The sequence below is a fragment of the Puccinia triticina genome, chromosome 14A, assembly GCF_026914185.1.
Source record: "Puccinia triticina chromosome 14A, complete sequence".
Taxonomy (NCBI): Eukaryota; Fungi; Basidiomycota; class Pucciniomycetes; order Pucciniales; family Pucciniaceae; genus Puccinia; species Puccinia triticina.
In genome coordinates this window covers 3,112,442-3,134,994 of record NC_070571.1, presented here as the reverse complement: position 1 = coordinate 3,134,994, position 22,553 = coordinate 3,112,442, and the positions used below count along the sequence as shown (strand labels likewise).

The following is a 22,553-nucleotide window of genomic DNA, read 5'->3' as shown; positions in this document are numbered from 1 at the left end:
CTCTGGATCATCCAACACTCTTTGCCCTGGTTGTGACTCAAGGACTTTCTTCTACAGCTTTTGTTTGACTACACTCTGAGCAATGCAAAGTTAAACTCTTGGGTTTGGGTGGCATCACATGCACATCAACTTTATCTCAAACATCAAACACAGGTTCTAAAAGCAATTTGGGTGATTTTTTCAATCTCAGTATGTTGTCCAATCCAATCATCAGCTTAAAAAAAGTTTGCTTCTCTTTTGGCCTCTGATTGTAAAATCTCACTAGTATTGGATGTATGGACAACCAAGGGAAGCCAGAAAGCCTTGATGGTTATTTGTTGCTGCTAAATCACACCGGTGTGGGTGTATGTGTGCCAACACCTTGCAATCAAATATGTATTGTGGCATCACAACAGCAAGTACCTTGCTGTGCTCTTTGCCAATTTCTTGGTGAAGTGGCCTCTACACAAAGATATGTCTTTGTTTTGTTTTTTCACATGTTTTTTGTCTAGCATTCTTATTTCATGCATTCAATAATCGCGTCCTTGCCCATACAACCAACTGCGTAAGTAATAATTTCACAATGGCCAAAGGTGTCTCAGGTGGAATATTGCGTATGAGAGCCGCAACTGGGCTTACAAGGCACAAAAGGTGATTATGCAGCTTCTTGAGAAGAAGTCTGAAAAATTAACCGGCCCAACTTGACAGCTCTTTTTATGAAGCTAAGGGTCAAAAACCATAAAACTTATTTGTAATTAAGGTTTTTAGGCCCTTGCACTATAACTGTGTTGAAATGTAACACTGGTAATACAATACCAAACTTGTTACGTGGTAATTAGCCACCACAAGGGTTATTCTCTCTTATGTAAGAGGACAAATGACTTTGTTATTAATAATATGTAGTTATTAATAACAGGGAGTGAGGTGTAAAAATAACTGGTAAGAGCTTAAGCTGATTGGCTGCTTGACAGAGGCTGGAGTCTTACTGCAATTGCTTTTAGCTAAAAATTGCTCTATGAGCCAAGTTGCTGAATTTGAAGGTAATAGCTCACCTCAAGTCTCTTCAGCCAGAAAACTCTAGTCAAAAGTATTCCCAAGCGCAAGATGCTTACTCTGATCCTGAATCTGATGGTGAGGGATCTAACTTCTACCAAGAAAATCCCAAGGCTCTCAAATCAAACACCAAAATCCAGCCCTATGTCAAGGGAGATTTTTCTATGGACAAGAGGGGGTGTGTATTAGGTTGATGGAAAGAAAGTTAAAATATTACTCCCTTCTTTTCTCCTCAATCAATACTGATTGGGCAGATCATAATTATCCTCTTTCACACAGTTGCATTGGAAAAAATTTCCAATCTTGGGGTCAATGCCCAGGGAATATCTAGCATGTTCAGCCAGCTCAGTCACGGTTGAGCAGACTTTCTCAGAGGCAGCCCAAAGGTAGATCTGCATTGGCAACACAAACAGTAAAGTGCTGTATTAGCAGTCATATGTGGATCTGGAATGAAGTCAGGCTGGAAGGAGTATTCTCGGAATGTCAAAAGGTTATTGATGGAGGCAAGGAGCAACCCAAAATTTGAAAGGTACAAAACAAAACCTAAACCTAAACAACCCATCAAAAAAGTGCTAGTTTTATTTTTTCTTCTCTTCTCTTGAGCTCTGTCCCCTCTCAAAACCTACAAAACAATCTTGATTATTGATAATTACTGGTAGCTTAAAAGTGATTTTTCCCCCAGTGCATGTAGATTAGTGCTTTATTGCTGCTGCGCTAGCACTGATTCTAGCGGTTGGCTGATCCATGGCCATTTTTTATAGTGCACTAAAATATTTTTTTCTTGGGGATCTTGTAAAGCAGAAGTGGCAGCAGTTTGACCGCTACACTGCAGTGCAGTGCAGCGCAGCGGCACCACAAACCGCTGCGCTTGCTGCAGCGCAGCCGTTACAAGGTTGAAGCAAGCCACCCAAAGCTGCAAGCAATGGCAATGGAACTCTTAAGTCCTTTCTTTCCTGATATTTCCTGTATGGTTAATGTCCCATCACAATGTTACTGACATTTTCAAATTTGCTGGTTAGTTTTTATAGGCAATCCTCATCACATTATGCCAATTTTTTGTACTCATTGAAGGATATATACAATAGTGTGCAATGTTAAATCAAACTGCACTTTAAAAAAAAAACTCAAAAGCAAAGTTCAATGGGCATAATCTCTACATGTACGTATCTACAGGCACCCGGCACCGCCGGGTGGGTGTCTGGCGGTGTACCGGTGGTACCCACTCCCATAAGGAGATCCAACTTACCTTTGATTCCCAGTATCAGTCATTGTGAGAGCTGCATGCAAGCCTAAGCTCTCCCAATGACTGGTACTGGCCATCAGGAGAGCCCACTCTCCTAAACCCCCTTGATGGCTAGTTCTGGGCCTCGGGCGGCCAGTACCGGCGATCAAGAGAGCACATACACTCTATCGAGGGCCAGTACTGGCTATTGAGAGAGTGTATGTGCTCTTTCAATCGGTGGTATTGGCCCTCGGGAGGGTGTATCATGTATGTTCTCTCTTGATTGCCGGTACTGGCCGCCCAAGGCCCTGATCCCCAAGCAAAGTTGGGGACCTGTGGCGGATTCCGCGGGTGCCGTGAGAGATTGAGTTTTGGCGGGTCAGAAATCCCCGGGGGAGCACCCCCGGGCAGACAGGAGCAGGCACTCAGATTATTTTTAGTATTTATTTTTCACCTTTCTTTTGTGTTATTTGAAGGGTTCCAAAGTATCCAAGAATTTCATATGAGGCACAAACTTAACTCAAGTCCCTTGCTGCTGCGGGCTTCTGGTCTTGCCAAGCAAGCCTCCAATAGCCCTTGGCAGGAGGGACTTGCACCATACCTGCCAATTCTGGCGCACAAAGAATGGGTTTTTCACCCCTCTTTTCACCTTTCCCCTTGTACCTCCCTGATTCCATAATGGGCTTTTGCTTTTTTGCTCCAGATCAGCTCAACATGCAAGTGCTGAGCCTTGTATTTTTTTCTTTATTTACTGACACAAGTAAGTCCTGAAACATTAAACAAGACAAATAAACCTTAAGACTGTTACCAAGTTTATAACCCAGACTTGCAGAAATCAATCACAAAATTAGAGCACAGACTCTCCGATTAATACATAGCATGTTTGACATACAGCTAGCTTGAGTACCGTGCTTGCTAGTCCGGTATGTGCCAGTCATTGAAGGGACTCAACACTCTCAATGACCATATGTGCCAGTAATTGAGAGGATAAAACCCTCTCCATGAACAGGACCCCAGAGAGCCCCTACCAAGCCGCCTCATGTAAAACATATCCAGGGGACATTTTTTGCAAAATGCTCCTCATGTAAATCACTGGATATGTATCTAAATTGGTTTGTTTTTCAAAGATGCTCCTAATGTAATTGGTATATTTTGGGCTTGCCTGGAAAGAAAAACCAATTATTTAGGTCTTGGGTTCAATTCCCAGCCAAAAAGAGGCTGTTTTTGTCTAATTTTGCCCCGGTGGGCCTTTCTCCCAAAAAAACCTCCTCATGTACTACGTATCCAAACTGGGTCCAAGTGGGAAAAACCCAATTTTCCCACGTATCCAAAACCCGGAATTAGCAAAATTTACATGGGGCAGCTTGGTTGGGGCTTTCCGGGGTCCTGTCAAGTCCCCTCAATGACCGGCACAGCCTGGTCATCACCGGTCATCCAGGGTGTTGTACATATCACCTCAAGGACCGGTCTGTACCAATCATCCAGAGGGTTGTATGGTCTTGATGGACAGTCTGTGCCGGCAATCAAGAGGGTTGACTGTAAGCAACAGTGGGCTGCTGCGCTATACTACGCTAGAGGGCCGCTGCGCTATACTACGCTACAGGGCCGCTGCGCTATACTACGCTACAGGGCCGCTGTGCTATACTACGCTACAGGGCCGCTACGCGTTAGCATAGCGGCAATTCTTTTTGGGCAAAAACTTGCAGTGGTGGCAGGATTTTATGCCGCTAAACCAGACATGTGGCGTAGCTTGTTGTTTCTGCGCTAACACTAAAAAAACCATTAGGGCAGAAAAAATATTGCTACGCTAACTGTTAGCGTAGCGGATTGACTGCTAACAGATTTTTGCCCTCCAGTAGCTTAGTGCATTGATTGCTAACAGAATTTTGCCTCTGGTAGTGTCATGGAATAAATTCCCCGCTATTCTAGGGCTGGAAAAAAAACTAGGCTGTTTCTGCCCATTTGTATGCCCAGGGGGCGTTAGAAAAGAAAAAAGCTGCGCTAAATGTTAGCGTAGCTTTATTATACGCTAACACCGCTCCCCACAAAAGTATGTAGTGTTAGCGGCTGACAAAAAAAACCGCTAACGCTACGCAGGCGCGTTTTTGCGCTTTTCTTTTTTTTGAGTAGCGTTAGCGGGATAATCCTGGCTGCTAACAGTAACTTTTGCATAGCGTAGCTAAAAAAGCTAACATTACGCTACACTACAGCTACTGTTAGCGTATCTGGCCCACCATTGCTGTAAGTCAAAAAAATGTATCAAGTCATTGAGCACGGATCAGCACGGATCCCTTCTGTTACTCAGCTTCAGTAAGCTCCAAGATTCTATTTACTTTGATAATTTATTTAACCTTGAAGAGGTGTTGTAACACAACTCAGATTGTGTGGGATGACACACAAGATACAAGGCTTTGTGCCAAGCAAAGTTTTAGGCTTTTACGTTTTGAGGGCAAGGAACTGTGATGGTTTGAAGAAACCACCCAGCCAAACTCAGAATCTTGGCACACCAAAAAGGGGTGATAGCACGCTGCCAAGGGCTATTGGAGGCTTTCTTTGCAAGACCAGACACCCACAGCTAGGGATGATAATTGGGCAGGCTTGGGCTGTTGATTTGTCTGTTAGTCTGCTACCATGATGTGTCACCACAGTATGGAGGGCTGTTGGATTGACCCATGAGCACTAACAACCAACCACCCAGCTGGCAGCCACAAGCTTCTGTAGCCTAGTTGGTAAAGGCAGCACTCTAGTATGTGTCTCAGCATAACTGAGGTCGTGAGTTCGACTCTCACCAGACACATCTTCATTTTACAGTCTCTACAGGTTATGAGCCCAAAGCTACCTGAGCGCTACTTGATTACAATAGAGAATTGATGAATTTGTGAATGCTTACTTGTAAGACCACACAAACCCCCTATAAGCCTACATCTAGATCACGGGTTCAATCCCTACGCTGATCATCTTTCCTGGGTCTCATTCCCACTCTCTCTTGGGGTCAATCCCCACTTCCCATCATGTAGCAAGGGGGGGTGTTGAGTTGTCTGTTAGTCTGCTACCATGATGTGTCACCACAGTATGGGGGGCTGTCCGATCAACCCATGAGCACTACCAACCAACCACCCAGCTGGCAGCCACAAGCGTCTGTAGCCTAGTTGGTAAAGGCAGCACTCTAGTATGTGTCTCAGCATAGCTGAGGTTGTGAGTTTGACTCTCACCAGACACATCTTCATTTTACAGTCTCTACATGGGCCGGCCCAACGCAGCCCGGGAACTTGATGGACGGGCTGGGGTGGGGCAGCCTCATTCAAATGATGTCCGAACCCAAACCAGTTTATGACTTGGGCCCCCATGGACAGCCCGCGGGCCGCCGGCGGGCCCTGCCCAAAAACCATAAGGAGCCAGGAAAATAAAAATAAGAATGTAGGATAAATAGCCTTCAAAATTGTTTTGACTTGATTCCCAGGGAGTTGCAGTGAAAAAACAATGGTGAAAAAATAATTTGTGTGTATAATTTTAGTAATGATGAGGGAAATAACATTAAAAATCACTTCAAGGCTGCCCCCTTGGCAGCCTTGATCCAGTCTTGAGAGCAGATCAATGCCTCAACAGAATCTTTATTCAGGCGCATTCAATAATCATCAAGAACTCGCCCGCCTGTAGAGAAAGCCAAATCAGAGGCTACTGACGTTGCTGGGACCATGAGCACTGTCCTGGCAATCTTTGATAGTGATGGGAATCAAGGTGAATTCATTTTCCACCAGCCAAGCAGGTTGAACTCGGAATCAGAATCGTTGGAGAGGATCACATTTTGTTCTTTGAGGTAAAGATCCTACTCAGCTGCAGGTGCATTTGGCAAAGCTTCAATGGTTCCAGCCATGTACTGATGGAAGGCAGTCAAGTACTTGTTGGTTGCTTTTGTTGGCATCATTTGATTTTGACTGGCGGTTGGATCAGCGGCAGATGATGAAGCTGGAGCATACAGGTTCCATAGTTGAAAGACAGTTGATCACACATTTCCGACAAATTCATTGATTTCCTGATTTGGCGCAGTGTGCTTCTCAAGATGAAAGCGGAGGTATTGCATCTTAAATTGGGGGTCAAGAATAAGACCAATGGCCAGAAGTTCCTTTGATGGTTCCCAATACTTTTCAAATTTGGCCTTCATTGGCTTGATCATTGTAGAGCAAGTAAAAGGAATAGTGCGGACAGGGGGAATTGAACCTGCATCTCCCCAATGCATGCTGGGTTGCTCTACCGTTGAGCTATATGCACAGGTGTGAGGTGTACCAACATATACTACCTCTATACACCCCCTGTACACCTACACCGGTGACAGAGCCCACTAATCCTCCCAGAGGCTCATCCCAGGTACGCAGCTGCCTATAGCGCTGGGCTCATAACCTGTAGAGCGAGTAAAAGGAATAGTGCGGAAAGGGGGAATTGAACCTGCATCTCCCCAATGCATGCTGGGTTGCTCTACCGTTGAGCTATATGCACAGGTGTGAGGTGTACCAACATATACTACCTCTATAATCATGTCATCAATGTTCATGAGATCACTTGGATGGGCCACAAAATGGTTTAGTTGCTGTTCAATGGCTGACATTGCTTGATATCCATAATTGATGGTTGGGTATTGGGTGCCACTCAACAAAACTGTTGTTAAAACAAGACCAATATAAGTGACTCGGTCCAAAATGGTCCAATAAATATAATTGAGAAGAAAAATAAACAACAAACTTGATAAAATGGCTTGGGGAACTTTTCCATTGAAGCCAGTTCCTCCCATTGAGCCTCGGTTGGGCAGTAGTCATACTTCTTGTCTTGGATCACTAGTTCCTCAAAGGCTAGCTTGTAGGGTAAGGAAGAATCAATCATTAGGTAAGTGGAGTTCCACCGCGTCGGAACATCCTTCTAAGGTTGTTTCTTGTTGAGTTCAATGTCAACTGCAGTGAGCGCCTTTTCAAAGGCATCCATGCGGCTTGGTGATCCGTGGATGTAATGAACACTGTTGCGTAGTTGATCAACAGCTGAACCGGAGAATTTCAGCCCATCCTTGACGATGAGGTTGATAATGTGCGCTAAGCAGCGCACATGGAAATAACACAAAGTTGCACCGCCCGGAGTAGCAGAGCAATCATCCACATACTGTTGAAGTCTAATGAGGGCTGCTGTGTTTGAGGCTGCGTTGTCAACTGTGACAAAAGCTAGCTTGTTGATAAGCTTCCAATCACGTTGTACTTGACTGAGTCGGTCGGAAATAGCAGGGCCACAGTGCGGAGGCGGAAGTGGTTGGAAACTGATGATTAACTTCTCAAGGCTCCATTGTGCGCTGATATAGTGGGCCGTGATCACCATACAGTCAAACCTGTGAAACCACATACTTGTATAAGGGCATAACCTCCCAAACCACATACTGATTTGGGTCCACCAAAATTTAATTTTGGCCTGTAGCTAACCCTTGTAACCACATAGCAAATTCTGTCCACCAAGGGGTATGCGGTTTCAAGGGTTTGACTGTATATCCAGTGAGATTGGAGGCTGTCCATAGATTGGTTGTGAGTGCAACATGGTTGGCGTCCTTTGCAATGAGATTGATAAAGGTGGCTTTTTGTTCGTTGAACAATTTGATGCAATCATTTCACAGAGTCTGGCGTCCGGGCATCTTGAATTGAGGCTGAGTTTCTTTCATGAAATTGACAAAGCCTTTGTGCTCAGCCATTGCAAAGGGGTATTCATGTTGAATTACCATTTCTGCCATTCGTTTGCAAGATCAATCTTGATTGTATATCCAGACGGTGTGGCCGGCAGACGTGATTGACAAGCTAAAGTTCAAAAGACCTTGTTTCACCATGACAGCTCCTTTCTCAATGAGACATTTCTTTGAGTGTTGATGGAGATGTTTGTTTCCAGCGGACAAGGCGCCTACAAGCTTCACTTTGCAGTAATTCCACTTGGCCTTCTCCTTGCCATCTGTGTCTAGAAAATGATGCCCATACCAAAGAATGTTAGTAAAATATTGGAATGGCTAGAGTAGGAAATATGGGAAGATTCAGGAAAGCAGAAAGAGAATAACTCACCTATGAACTTGGAGAAGTGCTTCCACACACCACTTGTGAGTTTTCACCTCTTTGATTGGCTGCCGCTGATCTCTTCTTGTGATTTGCTCTGGGTATCTGCTGGCAGTGGAGTCGGAGGCGGGTCATCACCAGATTGATTTGGTTGCATATTTGGTCCAGTGGAAGAGACTGGAATGTTACTTTCCTTGCCAGTAGATTCAGCCATGTAGTCAAGAGTTCAAGCCAAAAGTTGATAGTCGAGAGTCAATAGGTGTTTGTAGTTGTACTGGTCTGGGTCAGATACCACCCTGGTGCAAGCGGATATCTGATATCATGTGAGACTCGCACAATATCTGCTTGGTTCCCCGCCCCTGGCTATACGGGGGTGGCCCGGTGGGACCCAACGGGCCGCCCGCCCCGGCCCGGACACAGTGGCGGGTCTGCCGGGTCGGGCCAACATTGATTTTTTCTTGCAAGGCGTTGCCCAAACCCAACCCAAACCTGACCCGGGTTTGGGCCGCCCGCCCAATTATCATCCCTACCCGCAGCAGCAAGGGACTTGGGTTAAGTTTGTATGGGGCAAGAAAAATTCCCTCTGCTGGCTGGCAGCAAAATAAATTGAAAAATTATACATTTCAATGTGCAGTGTGCAGAGAGTTGTGGCGGAAGCGCGCGCTGGGGTTTGGATGTCAAAACAACAACCCACACTGGCACAGTGTGCGGATGACCCCCACTGGCACAGTGTGCAGATGACCTTGACTGGCACAGTGTGCAGACAACCCCCACTGGCACAGTGTGCAAAGAGTTTTTCACAGTGGGCGAAGTAAGTCTTTAAAAAATTAAAAAAAAAAAAACAATGGAGAATGCATCTGAGCTTCTTGGATACTCATTACATGTTCCATGAGGATTTTGGATTAGTTTTGGAAAATATAGGGCCAAAAAAAGAATGTGTGCTTTCTGCATTCTCACAACAACAAACCCCATTGCTTCCCAAGTTGCTGCTTTGGAGCTGGGCGCTTTGCGCTCAGGATGGAATTAGTCAATCTCAAGAGGCTAGTAATCATAAGGAGCCTAAAGTTATGGGGGGGACACCGAAGCACATTTTTTTGAAGAATGCAACACTGCAAGAAAAACTCTAGAGAAACTGCTTGCAGTTGAGATGCAGCAAGCTTGAATCAAGCCTCAGCTCAAGCTGGAGTCAAGCACCCAAATTCCATGCTGGTGCACCTTGAGTGTGTACCTTGTTCAGCATCTCAATGCTGAATATGCTGTAGTGCTCATGCAGTAGGCTGAGGCAAATGTTCAACCTTGCAAATGAGCATACCCCTGAGCAACCTTTTATTTGCTTTTAGTAAACACTCCATCTGCCATTGAATCCAGCCAGAATAGCATAACAGGGGTATGTACACATGCAAGGGATATCTACATATGAAATGAATATGTACACATGAAAGGTGAATGTGATAAGGTGTATTAACACAGAAAAGACACAAATGATTAAAGGGGTATGTATGCATGAAAGGGGTATGTGCAGTAAGGGGTCTTTGCACATGAAAGGGATATGTAAACATCACCTGAATGATGAAAGGGGTATTGAAAGGGATGTAAAAAACTGAAAGGGGACATGTAAACATCAAAGGGTCATGAATGCATGATGAAAAGGGTATGTACACATTAAGGGTGTTCAAAGTTGAAATCATAAAATTCTCAATGCATAAAATCATAAAATCATAAAACTTTCAAGTGATGATTTCATATGTACCATTCTAGAAATGTTGCTCTAATTTGAGTGCTTGGGTGCAACATATTTTTTTCAGCTTAGAATTTTATGATTTTATGGTTTTATGATTTTATGCAAGTCAACTTTGAACACCCTAATTGTGAAAGGGATACATGCACATGAAAGGGATACACACACATGAAAGGGGTATGTGCACATAAAGGGGTATGGACACATTATGAAAGGGGTGAACACATAAAAAAGGGACATGTGCACATGAAAGGGGTATGTGCACATGAAAGGGGAATTTTCATATGAAAGGGGAATTTGCACAGGTATCAACTCAGTATTTTGGAGCCTGCATGTACTCAGTTTTTTGTACCTCAGACTCACTCTTGCATAAATTATACAATGTGCATGGAATCAACCAGTGCTTGATTCTTGCATGAGGCACAGCTTGCTTTGAGCTCTTGCATCTCAACTGCAGGCAGTTTCTAGAGTTTTTCTTGCAGTGCAACCAAGATTTTTTTGCACAATTTTGCATGACAAGCTACAAGTACCAGGCCAAGATGATGATGATTCTTATTCCTCTTGATCTACAGACAAGAAATTGTAGAATTCGGGGATTTTGTAATTATTCCAATGGAAACATCCTTCACTGGCAACCTCGAGGTTCTGGCCGGTGAAACGTCGACACTCGCTTCGAATACATTGCGAGTACCTCTGGGTGCGCACCGCGCCGCATTCTTCACCGTTGGAGAGCAGGACCTTACACGGGGCCAGATTCGGGTAGTAAGTTAACTCACACTGGAAGGCTGTGGGATGTCCGCAATGGGCGCATATGTCGCTCGGGATTTTGTACTTGATCCAATGCTTGCAAGCTTGACCGCCGATCCTGAGATTCTGGCCGGTGAATCGTCCGCACTCGGAGCGCCTGCATTGCGAATACCTCTGGATGCGCGGCTTGAGACATGGGCCCCCACCCTGGGCCTGGGGGAGCTTTCCTCTACATGGGGCCAGACTAGGGAAGTTGGGCAACACACATTCGTCGGCCGAGAGCTCATGACAATGGGCGCATATCACAACGTGATTGCACCAGATCGTCGGCGACAGGAGGAGAACCTTCAGCGCGATCCTCTGCATGATCGTCGAGAGTTTCATGACGTCCGCCGCGTTTTACTCGAGAACTTGCAAACCAACTGGCTCCGATGCGACTTGAACTGGCGTTTGTGCGTCTTGATGGGGTTATTGAAGCTTGCGATGCTTCCTGACCGTTGTGCTACAGAGGAATGATATTTATTCTTTCTAGGCCAAATGTGGGCCAAAGCCATCTCCATTCCATTGTGACCGGATCTGCAAAAACGCGAGGCTTGAAACAGTAAGCCACTTATTAATTGGATTAATTAGCGTCTGTAGGAGAACAAGAAAGCAGCTAAATGCTAGCGAAGATGCAGGACCCAACACTTCTAGACTCGAGGGAGGATGATATATCATAATAATTGCAAAAGGAAACCATATCATTGCAGCCCTGTAAATTGACAATCAGTTAAAAACTAAAAAAAGATACTGTTCCACAGGAACACATTAGTTGAATCCGCAGGGGCCAGGTGCTGGTTCTGGTTGGCTTTTGAAGCTCAGAACCTTGTCATTCCTGTTTTTGAATTGGGTGCCTGCCTTGCCGCAGCTAGTCATTGGTTGATAAAAAGTGGATAAAACACTGATAAATTCAAACAGGAACAATATGAGATGAGATGTCAGCCACAGAGTACGTGTCACAGTACCTTACATGTACCAAGTGGCTACAATTGTTCACATTACACATTTTTTTAGTGCAGATTTGATTTGACATTGTGCACTATGCATATGCATATGATAGGTAGAGCTGTCTAAAGTTTACAAGTTCATGTACAAACTGTACTAAGAAGGCAAGAGGGATATTGGAGATTCTGAGTTTGTACAATTGGAGCACAAGTAGAAAGAAAAAAAGGGGGTGGGGGAAAGGAATAGGAGAAGGGGGAGAGGGGATCCTGGGAGGCGTCAAGGTGGTCATTGAGTGTTGTCATACAACCCCTCTGGCCAGAATTGGGGGAGGCGAGCTGAGATAGTGAGGAAGGCTTCCATTGCTTTAAAAGTCCATTGGTTGTTCAGGAGTGTTCTGCTGGTGATGTGGAAAATTTGTTCCTTCCGTAAAAGCCGCTGTGCCGTTGCTGTAGCTTCTTTGAATCTGGCGCAAGCAACCATTAATGTTTGTTGTTGCAGTCAGCTCAACGCACATTACACATAGTACATTCCTTTTGCACCTTTATTACATATATACATTCAGATATAAGCTTAAGAATGTACTCTTGTTATACATTAAATTACAGGTAGCCATAGTTAAATACAGTTACTCCAATGTACTGTTGTTATAAGAGTTAAGTTACATGCAAACAGTAAGATTACATAATACCTTAACATTACTGTACAGGTGAAAAACCCTCACGTCAGGTTCAGGATGTAAATGGGCCGGGCCAACCCAACACTGACCCGAGACCCAACGGGTCGCGGGGTGGGTTCAGGCACGTTTTGCAGGAAATTTGTGCAACCCAAACCCAACCCAACCCAAGCTGGGAAATTAATGGGTCGGGTTTGGGCAGCTTTTTCTCTTTTTGGGCTGACCCAAAAGATGACCAGGGGACCATCACTTCCGCTGGTTTCTCTGCCCCCACCAGCTTCCACGTCTCCTCTCCATACCCCTACCCCAATGGTGAGATTGACTAGAGCTACAAAACGCATACAATCACCGGATCCCGACCCACCAACATCGTCTGCTGCCAAAAACAAGGAGCCGGACACTCCAACCCCAACCCCTGTGGATTCACAAAATACTGACAACACCAACAATGGTAATGAAGAAACACCTACCAAAAAAAAGAAACAAAAGACCACAAGAAATATTTTGACTCATTTTGATACGGACCTACTTTGCGCAGCAGCAAAAACTCTTCGCGCACAGAATCAACCGTCCCCTGACGTCAAGCCCGCTGTGTGCGCAAGCCAAAAAATACTTTGCGCACAGCGACTTCCCCCGAAAGAAGGAGGGGATTTTTCTCAAAAAAAAATTGATTAATCAAAAGAGGGGGTCTTAACTGCCCTCTCCAAAAAATATTGGATATTTTGGAGGTGTCCTTGTCATGTAAAAAAAAAAAAAAACATAATTAATATCCAAAAAAAAGGCACCCGCTACCCCGATAGCCCACCCCAGGGACTTTTCACCTGCTAAGACTTAAGCGGTTGGGTACCCAGTCCCTCGAAAAGAAAGTTTGAGGGGCAGCAGCTCCGGGCCCGGCTATCCCCCAGCCGCGTGCCGATGGCCGGCACAGGCCATTGAGCGGAGTTGCACACTCCCCCGATGACCGGCCGGCCAGCACACATGGTGCATCTAGCACTATTTACCGGTCATCAAGGGGATTGTGTACTCCTCTCAATGGCCACTCTGTCCCGGTCATTGAGTGGAGTACATACTTCCCTCAATGGCCACTCTGTCCTGGTCATCGAGTGGAGTACATACTTCCCTCAATGACCGGGTCCGTCCCGGTCATTGAGAGGAGTGTTCACTCCTCTTGATGACCGGGTCCATGCCAGTCATTGAGTGGAGTACATACTTCCCTCAATGACCAGGTCCGTCCCGGTCATCAAGGGGAGTGTTCACTCCTCTTGATGACCGGGTCCATGCCGGTCATCAAGAGGAGTACATCCTTCCCTCAATGACCGGGTCCGTTCCGGTCATCAAGAGGAATGTTCACTCCTCTTGACGACCGGAGTAATTGGGTCACCGAGGGGAGTGTACTCCTCTCAATGGTTGGAACAGGGCGTCCATCAAGAGGAGTACATCCTTCCCTCAATGACCAAGTCCGTTCCGGTCATCGAGGGGAGTGTTCACTCCTCTCGCCAACCGGAGCAACCAGGTCACCAAGCTCCGGTCGTCGAGAGGAGTGAACATTCCTCTTGATGACCGGAACAGACCCGGTCATTGAGGGAAGGATTTACTCCTCTCAATGACCGGCATGGACCCGGTCATCGAGAGGAGTGAACACTCCCCTCGATGACTGGGACGGACCCGGTCATCAAGGGAAGTATGTACTCCACTCAATGACCGGGATAGATTGGCCATTGAGAGGAGTACATAATCCCCTTGATGACCGGTAAATAGTGCTAGATGCACCATGTGTGCTGGCCGGCCGGTCATTGGGGGAGTTTGCAACTCCGCTCGATGGCCTGTGCCGGCCATTGGCACGCGGCTGGGGGATAGCCGGGCCCGGATCTGCTGCCCCTCAAACTTTCTTTTTGAGGTAACTTGTGCCACATGCACGCATGTGCTGGCCGGTCATCGGGGGAGTGTGCAACTCCGCTTGATGGCCTGTGCCGGCCATCGGCACGGCGGCTGGGGGATAGCCGGGCCCGTAGCTGCTGCCCCTTGAACTTTCTTTTCAAGGGGCTGGGTACCCGACCACTTAAGTTTAAGCAGGTACAAAGGCCCCAGGGTGGGCTATTGGGGTAGTGGGTGCCTTTTTTTTGGATTAATATTATGATTTTTTTTTTTGCATCACAAGGACACCTTCAAAAAATCCAATATTTTTTGGAGGGGGCAAGTAAGACCCCCTCTTTTGATCCATCAAAAAAAAATCCGGAAAAATCACCTCCTTCTTTTGGGGGAAGTCACTGTGCGCAAAGTAATTTTTGGCTTGCGCGCACAGCGGGCTCGACGTCGGGGGACGGTTGATTCTGTGCGCGAAGAGTTTTCTGCTGCTGCGCAAAGTAGGTCCGTTTTGATAAGGAAAATAATGGTCAGTTGACTCAGTCTTCTTTTCCAATTCCCTTTGAATGTGATTGATCATTGTACTACTGCTACATAGCAATATTTTAACATGAAATTGGGATGTAATAATTTTGCAGGCACCAAAGTCCAAGCAATCTGTAAGTCTTTCAAGCTCAGAATGGAAGGTAATAGTAAGAATGGAACAAATCACCTGTGGCGCCACCTCAAGAGATGTACCTCCTTGATCAGCAAGCAGAAGCAATTCCTTTTGAAGTTTGGAGGAAACACAACCACCATGACTTGGATTTCTGTCAGGAAACTTCCTGTGCCCTGTTGATCAAGATGATCATTGCACACAAGCAACCATTCACTTTGGTCAACCACCCTCTTTTCCGAGCTTTCCTGGCCTCTTTACAACCTTGATTCAGGCTTTTCACCCGTTGTACCGTCAAGACTGATGTGATGAAGATGTATGCATCAATGACGGGAAAGCTCCTACTTGAGGTCAAAAACACGGACCGAGTTGCGTTAACTACCAATCTTTGGACTTCCACTAACCAGTCCTCTTTTATGGTTGTCTCCTTTCACTTCATCTTGGACGACTGGAACCTCAACAAGCAATTGATCTCTTTCAAAGGAATCCCCTCTCCCCACACTGGCTTAGCTATTTCCAATCAGTTGATTTCAACAATCCTCAAATGGAAACTGATGAACAAGGTTGCTGCTATCACCGTTGACAACGCCGCCTCAAATGACACTGCTGTAGATCGCCTCTTGTTGGTTCTTCAGGATCACAGTGATTTCCCCCCAGCCTTGAAGTTGGATGGAAAGTTCTTTCACATTTGTTGTTGCGCTCATGTTATCAATCTGGTTGTGAAGGATGGGCTCCACAACATCTCAAAGGCCATTTCTAAGATACAAGATAGTGTCTGTTACACAAAAAGCACCCCATCTCGCAAACAGTTGTTCAAGGAGTCAATTGATCTAGTTAACATGAAGAAGCAAGCGCTCCCGTCTGTTGATATTCCAACACAATGGAACTCCACCTATCAGTGGTGGGCAGATATGTTATCCAAAATTTTGCATTTTTGGTTTGTAAATTTGAATTTTGCACACAAAGGTTCAAGTCATCAGCAAGATTTAAAGATCAGGGCTTTGTAACACCATTATCTTCAATTTGTGCCAAAAATATCACATTTTTATAGAGTAATTTTCTCCCAATCATTGATTACGCAAAAGATTTTCAGTTATCTTGTCTTTAAATCTTGCTGATAACTTGAACCTTTGTATGCAAAATTCAAATTTACAAACCAAAAATGCGGAATTTTGGATAACATATCTGCCCACCACTGATAGGTGGAGTTCTATTGTGTTGGAACATCAACAGACGGGAGCGCTTGCTTCTTCATGTTAACTAGATCAATTGACTCCTTGAACAACTGTTTGCAAACTCCTTCCAACACCTGCCCCGTCCTGCCTGGATCTTCTCAAACCTGCACATCTTGACTGTTCCCAGACCCCTTGCTCCCTGGACCTTAAGCCTCCACCAAACATCCAAGGCTCACAAGACACCCTCCCACGCGCCCACTGCGCACCAGATGATTTTGAATCAACGCAAGTGTCAACTTTAACTGTGGTTGACAAAAATGTTACTCCAGATTTTGCGCACACTGAGCAAGCCATGTACTTTTCCAATGAAGATGAATACCTCAGGGCCATGGATAAAGCACTCAAAGCATACAATGATGAACAGGAACTCTTGTATGTTCAACGCTCCCACCAGTACAGCATCTAACCTTTCCGCCCATTGTGTCCGTCCCGTCTTGTCCCGCCCGTCCTGTCTTGTCCTATCTTGTCTCGTCCCGCCCGTCCCGTCTCGTCCCGCCTGTCCCGCCCGTCTTGTCCCGTCCCTTCCCGCCTGTTCCATCCCATCCCATCCCCTCCTGACCGTCCGGCAAACCTCCTCCTCTGCCTACCCTTTCCTTCCCGCATATTACTTTCTTTTTCCTTCCTTTTTTTTATAGGAGGGGAGACTGTAAAGCCCCCTTCTGCGTGGACTTCACAAGAATGTCACAACCCATGTCCTGGTTCCACCCTCCGCCCTATACATAGTTGTCCCTCTCCTTACCTAACTTGGCAGAGAACTTGCTACTCTCTCTGCCAACGTTAGGTAAGTATTTCTCATCATTCCTTTCTCCAATATTGTGATTGTAGATAGACTAACAAGAGAACTTGCTACTCTCTCTGCCAACATTAGAAATACAACCCAACCCGTTGGAGCTAGAAACCCTAGACTCAGTGCCTGTCCCCCAAGCCCTTGAGACGTTCCAGTGAAGGACTCATCCAAGTCCTTAAATTAAGGTTAAAATTGCATGGGGAAACAGATGAATTCAAAACAAGGTTATCTCTTAAGATGAAAAAGATATAAAGTAATTCATATGTAACAAAGGTAGAAAAGGCAGCTTTTAGGTCGGCTGACATATTGCATGTCAACTGGCAGCAGTTTCTTGAGTTTTTTTTTTTTTCATTGATATACATTGTATTTGTATTGCAATTTGAATTGCATGCCTTGTCCCAATGTAATATCTTGTGGATTGGCACAGTCAATACATTTTTGCTGGAAAGTATTGTATTGTGTCAAGGCTTCAATGCAATGCAAAGATGTGACCACATTTTGTATTCAAAAATCAACACAATACATGTATTGTATTTGATGCAAATTCCTTCACTAACTGCAAAGTTTCCTCTTGAGCACGTTGGGACTTCTTGCTCTCAGCCTTAAGTTTGGCTATCTCATCTCTTGCCAATTTAAGTTCAGAAATTAAGGAGGCAAGCTCTGTAGTAGTAACCATTGTGACCCCTGAGGCAGCACTTACTGATGGTGCGGTTGGTTGTGGCATTCTGGCCTTTCTAGTCGCCATGTATTCTTTTAAAGGTACAGATCTGGCAGACGAGCTTTGAGGTACTCGCATCTCCAAACCAACCGCACCGTCAGCAAGTGCCGCCTCAGGGGTCACAATGGTTACTACTACAGAGCTTGCCTCCTTAATTTCTGAACTTACATTGGCAAGAGATGAGATAGAACCGACCGTTAGTAGATAACAAAGAGCTATCCGCTGGCGCAAAGAACGACACGAAAGGTTATCCCTTGTGTTTTGAGAGGTCCGAGCATCCTCCGGAATCCTCAACCGTTGGTTTGAGCCCATGGCTCTCCAGGGACAGCCTCTGCAGCTGCAACTGTGCATCCCACAACATAAGCTGCTGGACAAGACTTGTCTCGTAACCGACAGGGTACCAGAAGAGCTTGTAAGTCTCGTCGCTGATGGATTTGATTGGCCGATGTGAAAGATCAAGGGTGTCCGGATTTACTTCCTTCCCGCGCCTTTTCTTTATTGCTTACTTTTTAACGGTGGTGGTTGGTGTCAGTCTGGGGACCTCCCCTTCCGAAGGTATACAACCCAGACGAAAAAAAAAAGTTTTGCCGAAAAGTGAGGGGTATATATTTAGCAGAGAAAGTGTATTTGAGGTCTATAAAGAAGGGTGTAAGGGAAAAAGAGAGAGAGGGGATCAACTGATAGCGGCCTTAGCGAGGACGATCTCGCACCGGGCCTGGCTGACGAGTCTGCCCTCGCCCTTCTTCCCGGACCGGCCGCCCGAGCCGATGTCCCTTTGAGCATGCTTCGCTTTGTGGTCCTGACCGGCCGCCGAGCCGGGAGTGTCCTTGGTGAACAGCAGCAGCTCCGGGTACAGCAGCTCCTGGCTCGGCATCGCTAGCTCGCTCGAACCTGGCATCATCATACACATGTCCAGCGTCGTCAGCTCCCGTCGGCTTCTCTGCTTATATTTCATACCCTCGACATCTCGGTCGCTCTGCAAAGAGAGAAGAAAAGGGACGGCTGACTTTCAATGGAGCATGATTCGTTGAGAGATTTGAGATTGAAGCCCTGAGGATCCGATACCTCTTCGATCTACACAAGCGGCGGAGCAGCCAAGAAAGCGATTAGAGACAGAAAGATATGTGGTAATGAGGAAGAGATGGGAACGCGCCTTATGGGGAGTAAGAGACAGGGTTCGGAACGCGGAGGGGGGAGATCGGGAAGGGTCGGCTGGGAAGGAGGCGTCGAGGGAGACGAGGACGAGGTCCGGAGCCAGGACGGCGATGTCGAGGACGGGCAGGTCCAGGTCGATGTAGCGGGTATTATTCTGGGCGAGCTCAGTCGACTGGTCGGGGGCGAAGATCCGGGGCAACGGGATGTATGCGATTGTCGAGGACCTTTTGGTGAGGAAAGAGGCACTGGTTATGTTCACCGCGGCTGCTGAGAGAGAGAGAGCTCTCTTTTTGGGGGGGACGTCAGCCACTCACCCGACTGATGTCACCAGCACGTATCCCGGGCCGGCAAGGTCGCTGGGAGAGGTGTATATGATCTTGTTCACACAGGTCTTCTGGACGAGCTGTTGGGGCTCGGCGGCGGTTTCAGTGGCCGCTTCCTGGCCCCCAGCGTCCTCATCCGGTGCTGCAGCGGGGGTGTTCTCAGGGTTGGCAGGGGCGGCGGGAGGGTCGGTTGGGGCGGGGCCAGTCTTGGGCGGCTCGGCGGGATTAGGCCGGCGCCGTTTGTTGGTGCGGGCCTTGGCGAACCAGGTCTGTTTGGCGGGGCAGACCTTGAGGCCTTTAGCGAGGCCGGCGAGGTCGACAGTCTGTGCGGCTCGACCCTGGAGAGGGTGCCAGACGAAGAGGGCGTCGTCGCCGCCGGCGCTGAGCAGCCGACCTTGACTCGGGGCGGGGTCCGTCGGATGGGGCAGCCACAGCAAGGCGCCCACGAATTTTCGGTGGCCTAGCAGGTATCGCTCGATCGACCAGGCTTGCGGGTACCGCGATAGCCGCACGTGCTCGTCTCGGTCCGCCGTCACTAGTAGTGGCTGGGGCTCGCTCGGGATGAACGTCAGTGCCGTCAACACTGACACGTGCCCGGCGATCGGCAAAATCGCTTTCCCCGCCGGCTTCGTCCCGTCGCCCTTCACTTTCGCATCCGCATCTTTCACGAGGCTTGGTTCGTCCGCAGTGGACGCAGGCGCCTCGTCTTGGTCTGGGTCGGACTGGAAGACTGTCTGGGATGGCGCATCGAATGGTAGACTAATTTGATGAATTAGTTAGCCACGACCGTAAGAAAAAGCTTGAAAACTATACAAAAACGGAGAACTTTCCACGTACTCATAGACATCACCAAACTTATCGGCAATCACGATGTTTTTACCGTTGGGAGAGACGGCGATCGAGGTAGCCCGTTTAATCAATTGTCTGTTGGAGGAGAACAGTCAGTCAGGGGAGAGTCAGCGGGTAATGACATGATGATGCAGAGACAGCCGACCTAGAGTGGAGCAGTTTCAAGGCGGGCAACTGCCAGGTTTTGAGGAGCTTATCTTCGCCGGTGGAGACGAGGATCAGGGGTTTATCGGGCTTGCTCAGGTCCTGATGGATGAGCAGCAGTCTGATCAGGCCGGTGTGGTTCGAGCCCGGCGGATTCAGCCCGGCGTCCTCGGTCGACCTCAGCCGAGTCCCCGTGGCCCGGTCGACCAGCTGGAGATGGGAGCTTATCGCAAGCACCAGCACGCTCTTGTCCGGGCTCATCGCGAGCTGTTGGGCGGGTAATTTGGGCGCCATCGTCGGACACTCCTCTGGCCGTTCTTTCCGAGTTTGCGTGGAATTATTCCGTAGACGGTAGGTTCGCGATCGGGATTCGTCGGGCAAGCTGTGCAAGCGCCGGCCGGTCGACAGATAATGGCCGTCTCTGGTTGGAGACGAGCACGGATGACTATAGCCGCTGGCTGGGCGCAGAGAGAGTCGAGATGGGAAACGGCCTGCAAGCGACTGGAGTCCGGCCGATCTGAGCCCTGGAGTGAATGCCTGTGGTATCCAGGCAGGAGCGCTGAGCCGTCTGGAGAGGATCGTCGTCGTGGGTCTGGCTCTGGTTTGCTGGTCGGCTTCGCCTGGGCGGTTTTTTATGTGGTTCGTCTCACCTTCGAGTGCAAACCCCGCCGCCAACTCAGCTCAACTCTCGCCTGCCAGCCCCTCAACCCACACGCTCTTCAATTATTGATGAAGAATCCACAACATCTGAGAACCATCGGAGTATCCAGAAACTGTGAGCATCCTGGTGAATCTGGCAAACGGCAAGTCTGTCGCCCGCTCGCGCCGGCCGGGATTCCCAGGCTGCAGGCTGAGCCCCTGCCGGCCTGCCGGGGCATCGTCACTTCCCGGTGACGACTCTCCTATACATCTCCATCCGCCAAGTTCACCGTTTGTTGGGTATAGCGAAGACCCGGCCAGGGAAATGGGCTCCTCATCAACCCATTTCCCCACGCCAGGGTCGCAATGCCCGACGCTAAAAGGGCCAGCTCGAACCCATTTCCTGCCCAATCCACCATCCACCATCCCAGCAATCTCAACTCAACCATTGTACTAATTAGTTCCTCCTCAGCACACCCATCCTCCACAAACGTGACAGTCAAGACGTATACTTCTATCATGAAGCTTTCAATAACTTGCATAATTTTCTTATCCGTCGTCTCCATGAGCTTGTGTGCGACTGTGCCACGGTAAGTTCTTCTTGTGGTCTCCTACAATATCGAATTAAATTGGGATCTTTTGGACTTGCCCTCGTTTGACTTTCCATTTCTTTGATTATTCTTACAGTGGTGAGCCGGGCCTCACACCCCCAGGCTCAGAGAAGAAGCCGCCAACAACTGAGCTGTCCACTGGCACTGGCGCAAACAAGAAACCCAAACCTGAATCCGGGAACAGGAGACAAGCAGCCTCAATGATTGTAAGCACCGTAGGAAAAGGGTAAGCATCGTAATCACTCTTACATCTTCATCTCTAGAATAAAACATACATAAATACCGATCTATACACACGGAAATATGAACCTTCTTCTTTGACATTTTCTAGTCTGAACGCAGGCGGACTCAAGATGCCCGGTGATATACTCAACTCCGTTGCCAGCGGAATCAAGCGTTAGGGTTAGATCCAACAGTCTCCGACCACTCCAAGCTTCTTTCTATTATCTTTCTACAGAATACCTTGTATATACAGACTTGCTTCCCGAAAAAGTCTTGACAAATACCCTGATCAGCGTGTCCACAGATGTAGAATAACTATTACCATTATCTTCTTTTTTTCTTGTGTAACTATATCCTTGTTGATAGTTCGTGAAGATAATTAGGTGAATCTTTCATTAACCAATTGAAACCTTGATGTAAGACTAAAAATATGGAGGTATAGAACAGGTAAAGCAAATGGCAATTGAAGATGAATGTGCGAACATTAGCGTAATAGGAAAGAAGAGGAGATAGAGGCGTGTGGAAGCGAGTGCGGAAGGGGAAACCAGGGATCCAGGACAAGAGTTTTGATGCCGAGAGGGGGATCGGCCAAAGGTGTACAAATGGCTATGTATGAATATTCATCGTATCTGGTTCTGCTCTGCTAGACTTGGATAGTTCGCCAAGAGTGTGGCCAGCACGTCCGAACATCTCTCCTTGTATAGATTGGCTGAAAGACAAGGATTATACACGCAAAAATTCTCTCGAAATCTCCTTTGGCAAACCAACAAATCAACTCTTTTCAAATACCCGCACCCGGCTTTTTGCAAGTCCACGACCAGACTTGAAGTTTCCTCGCTGTCCATGCAACCAACCTCCAATGCGTCAAAAGTGTAAATTTTGGATAGA

The 22,553-nt window shown here is 47.2% G+C and overlaps 3 protein-coding genes across 3 annotated transcripts; 1 reads left to right on the top strand and 2 right to left on the bottom strand.

Annotated features, from left to right (window-relative positions):
* Positions 1–10,612: 10,612 nt before the first annotated feature.
* On the bottom strand, positions 10,613–11,191 carry PtA15_14A302 (uncharacterized protein; the record flags this gene model as incomplete). The annotated part of the gene is made up of 1 exon (XM_053163004.1): positions 10,613–11,191. One exon carries the CDS (start codon positions 11,189–11,191, stop codon positions 10,613–10,615), a length of 579 nt encoding a protein of 192 aa, XP_053026973.1.
* A 7,204-nt stretch (positions 11,192–18,395) lies between these two features.
* PtA15_14A301 (uncharacterized protein) lies at positions 18,396–21,353 on the bottom strand (the record flags this gene model as incomplete). The annotated part of the gene is made up of 8 exons (XM_053163003.1): positions 18,396–18,613; positions 18,730–18,796; positions 18,876–19,101; positions 19,192–19,959; positions 20,038–20,124; positions 20,195–20,843; positions 20,949–21,235; positions 21,325–21,353. The coding sequence occupies 8 exons, from the start codon at positions 21,351–21,353 to the stop codon at positions 18,396–18,398; spliced, it is 2,331 nt and encodes a 776-aa protein (XP_053026972.1).
* Positions 21,354–21,396: 43 nt separating this feature from the next.
* On the top strand, positions 21,397–21,844 carry PtA15_14A300 (uncharacterized protein; the record flags this gene model as incomplete). The annotated part of the gene is made up of 3 exons (XM_053163002.1): positions 21,397–21,422; positions 21,520–21,669; positions 21,775–21,844. 3 exons carry the CDS (start codon positions 21,397–21,399, stop codon positions 21,842–21,844), a joined length of 246 nt encoding a protein of 81 aa, XP_053026971.1.
* Between the last annotated feature and the right edge of the window lie 709 nt (positions 21,845–22,553).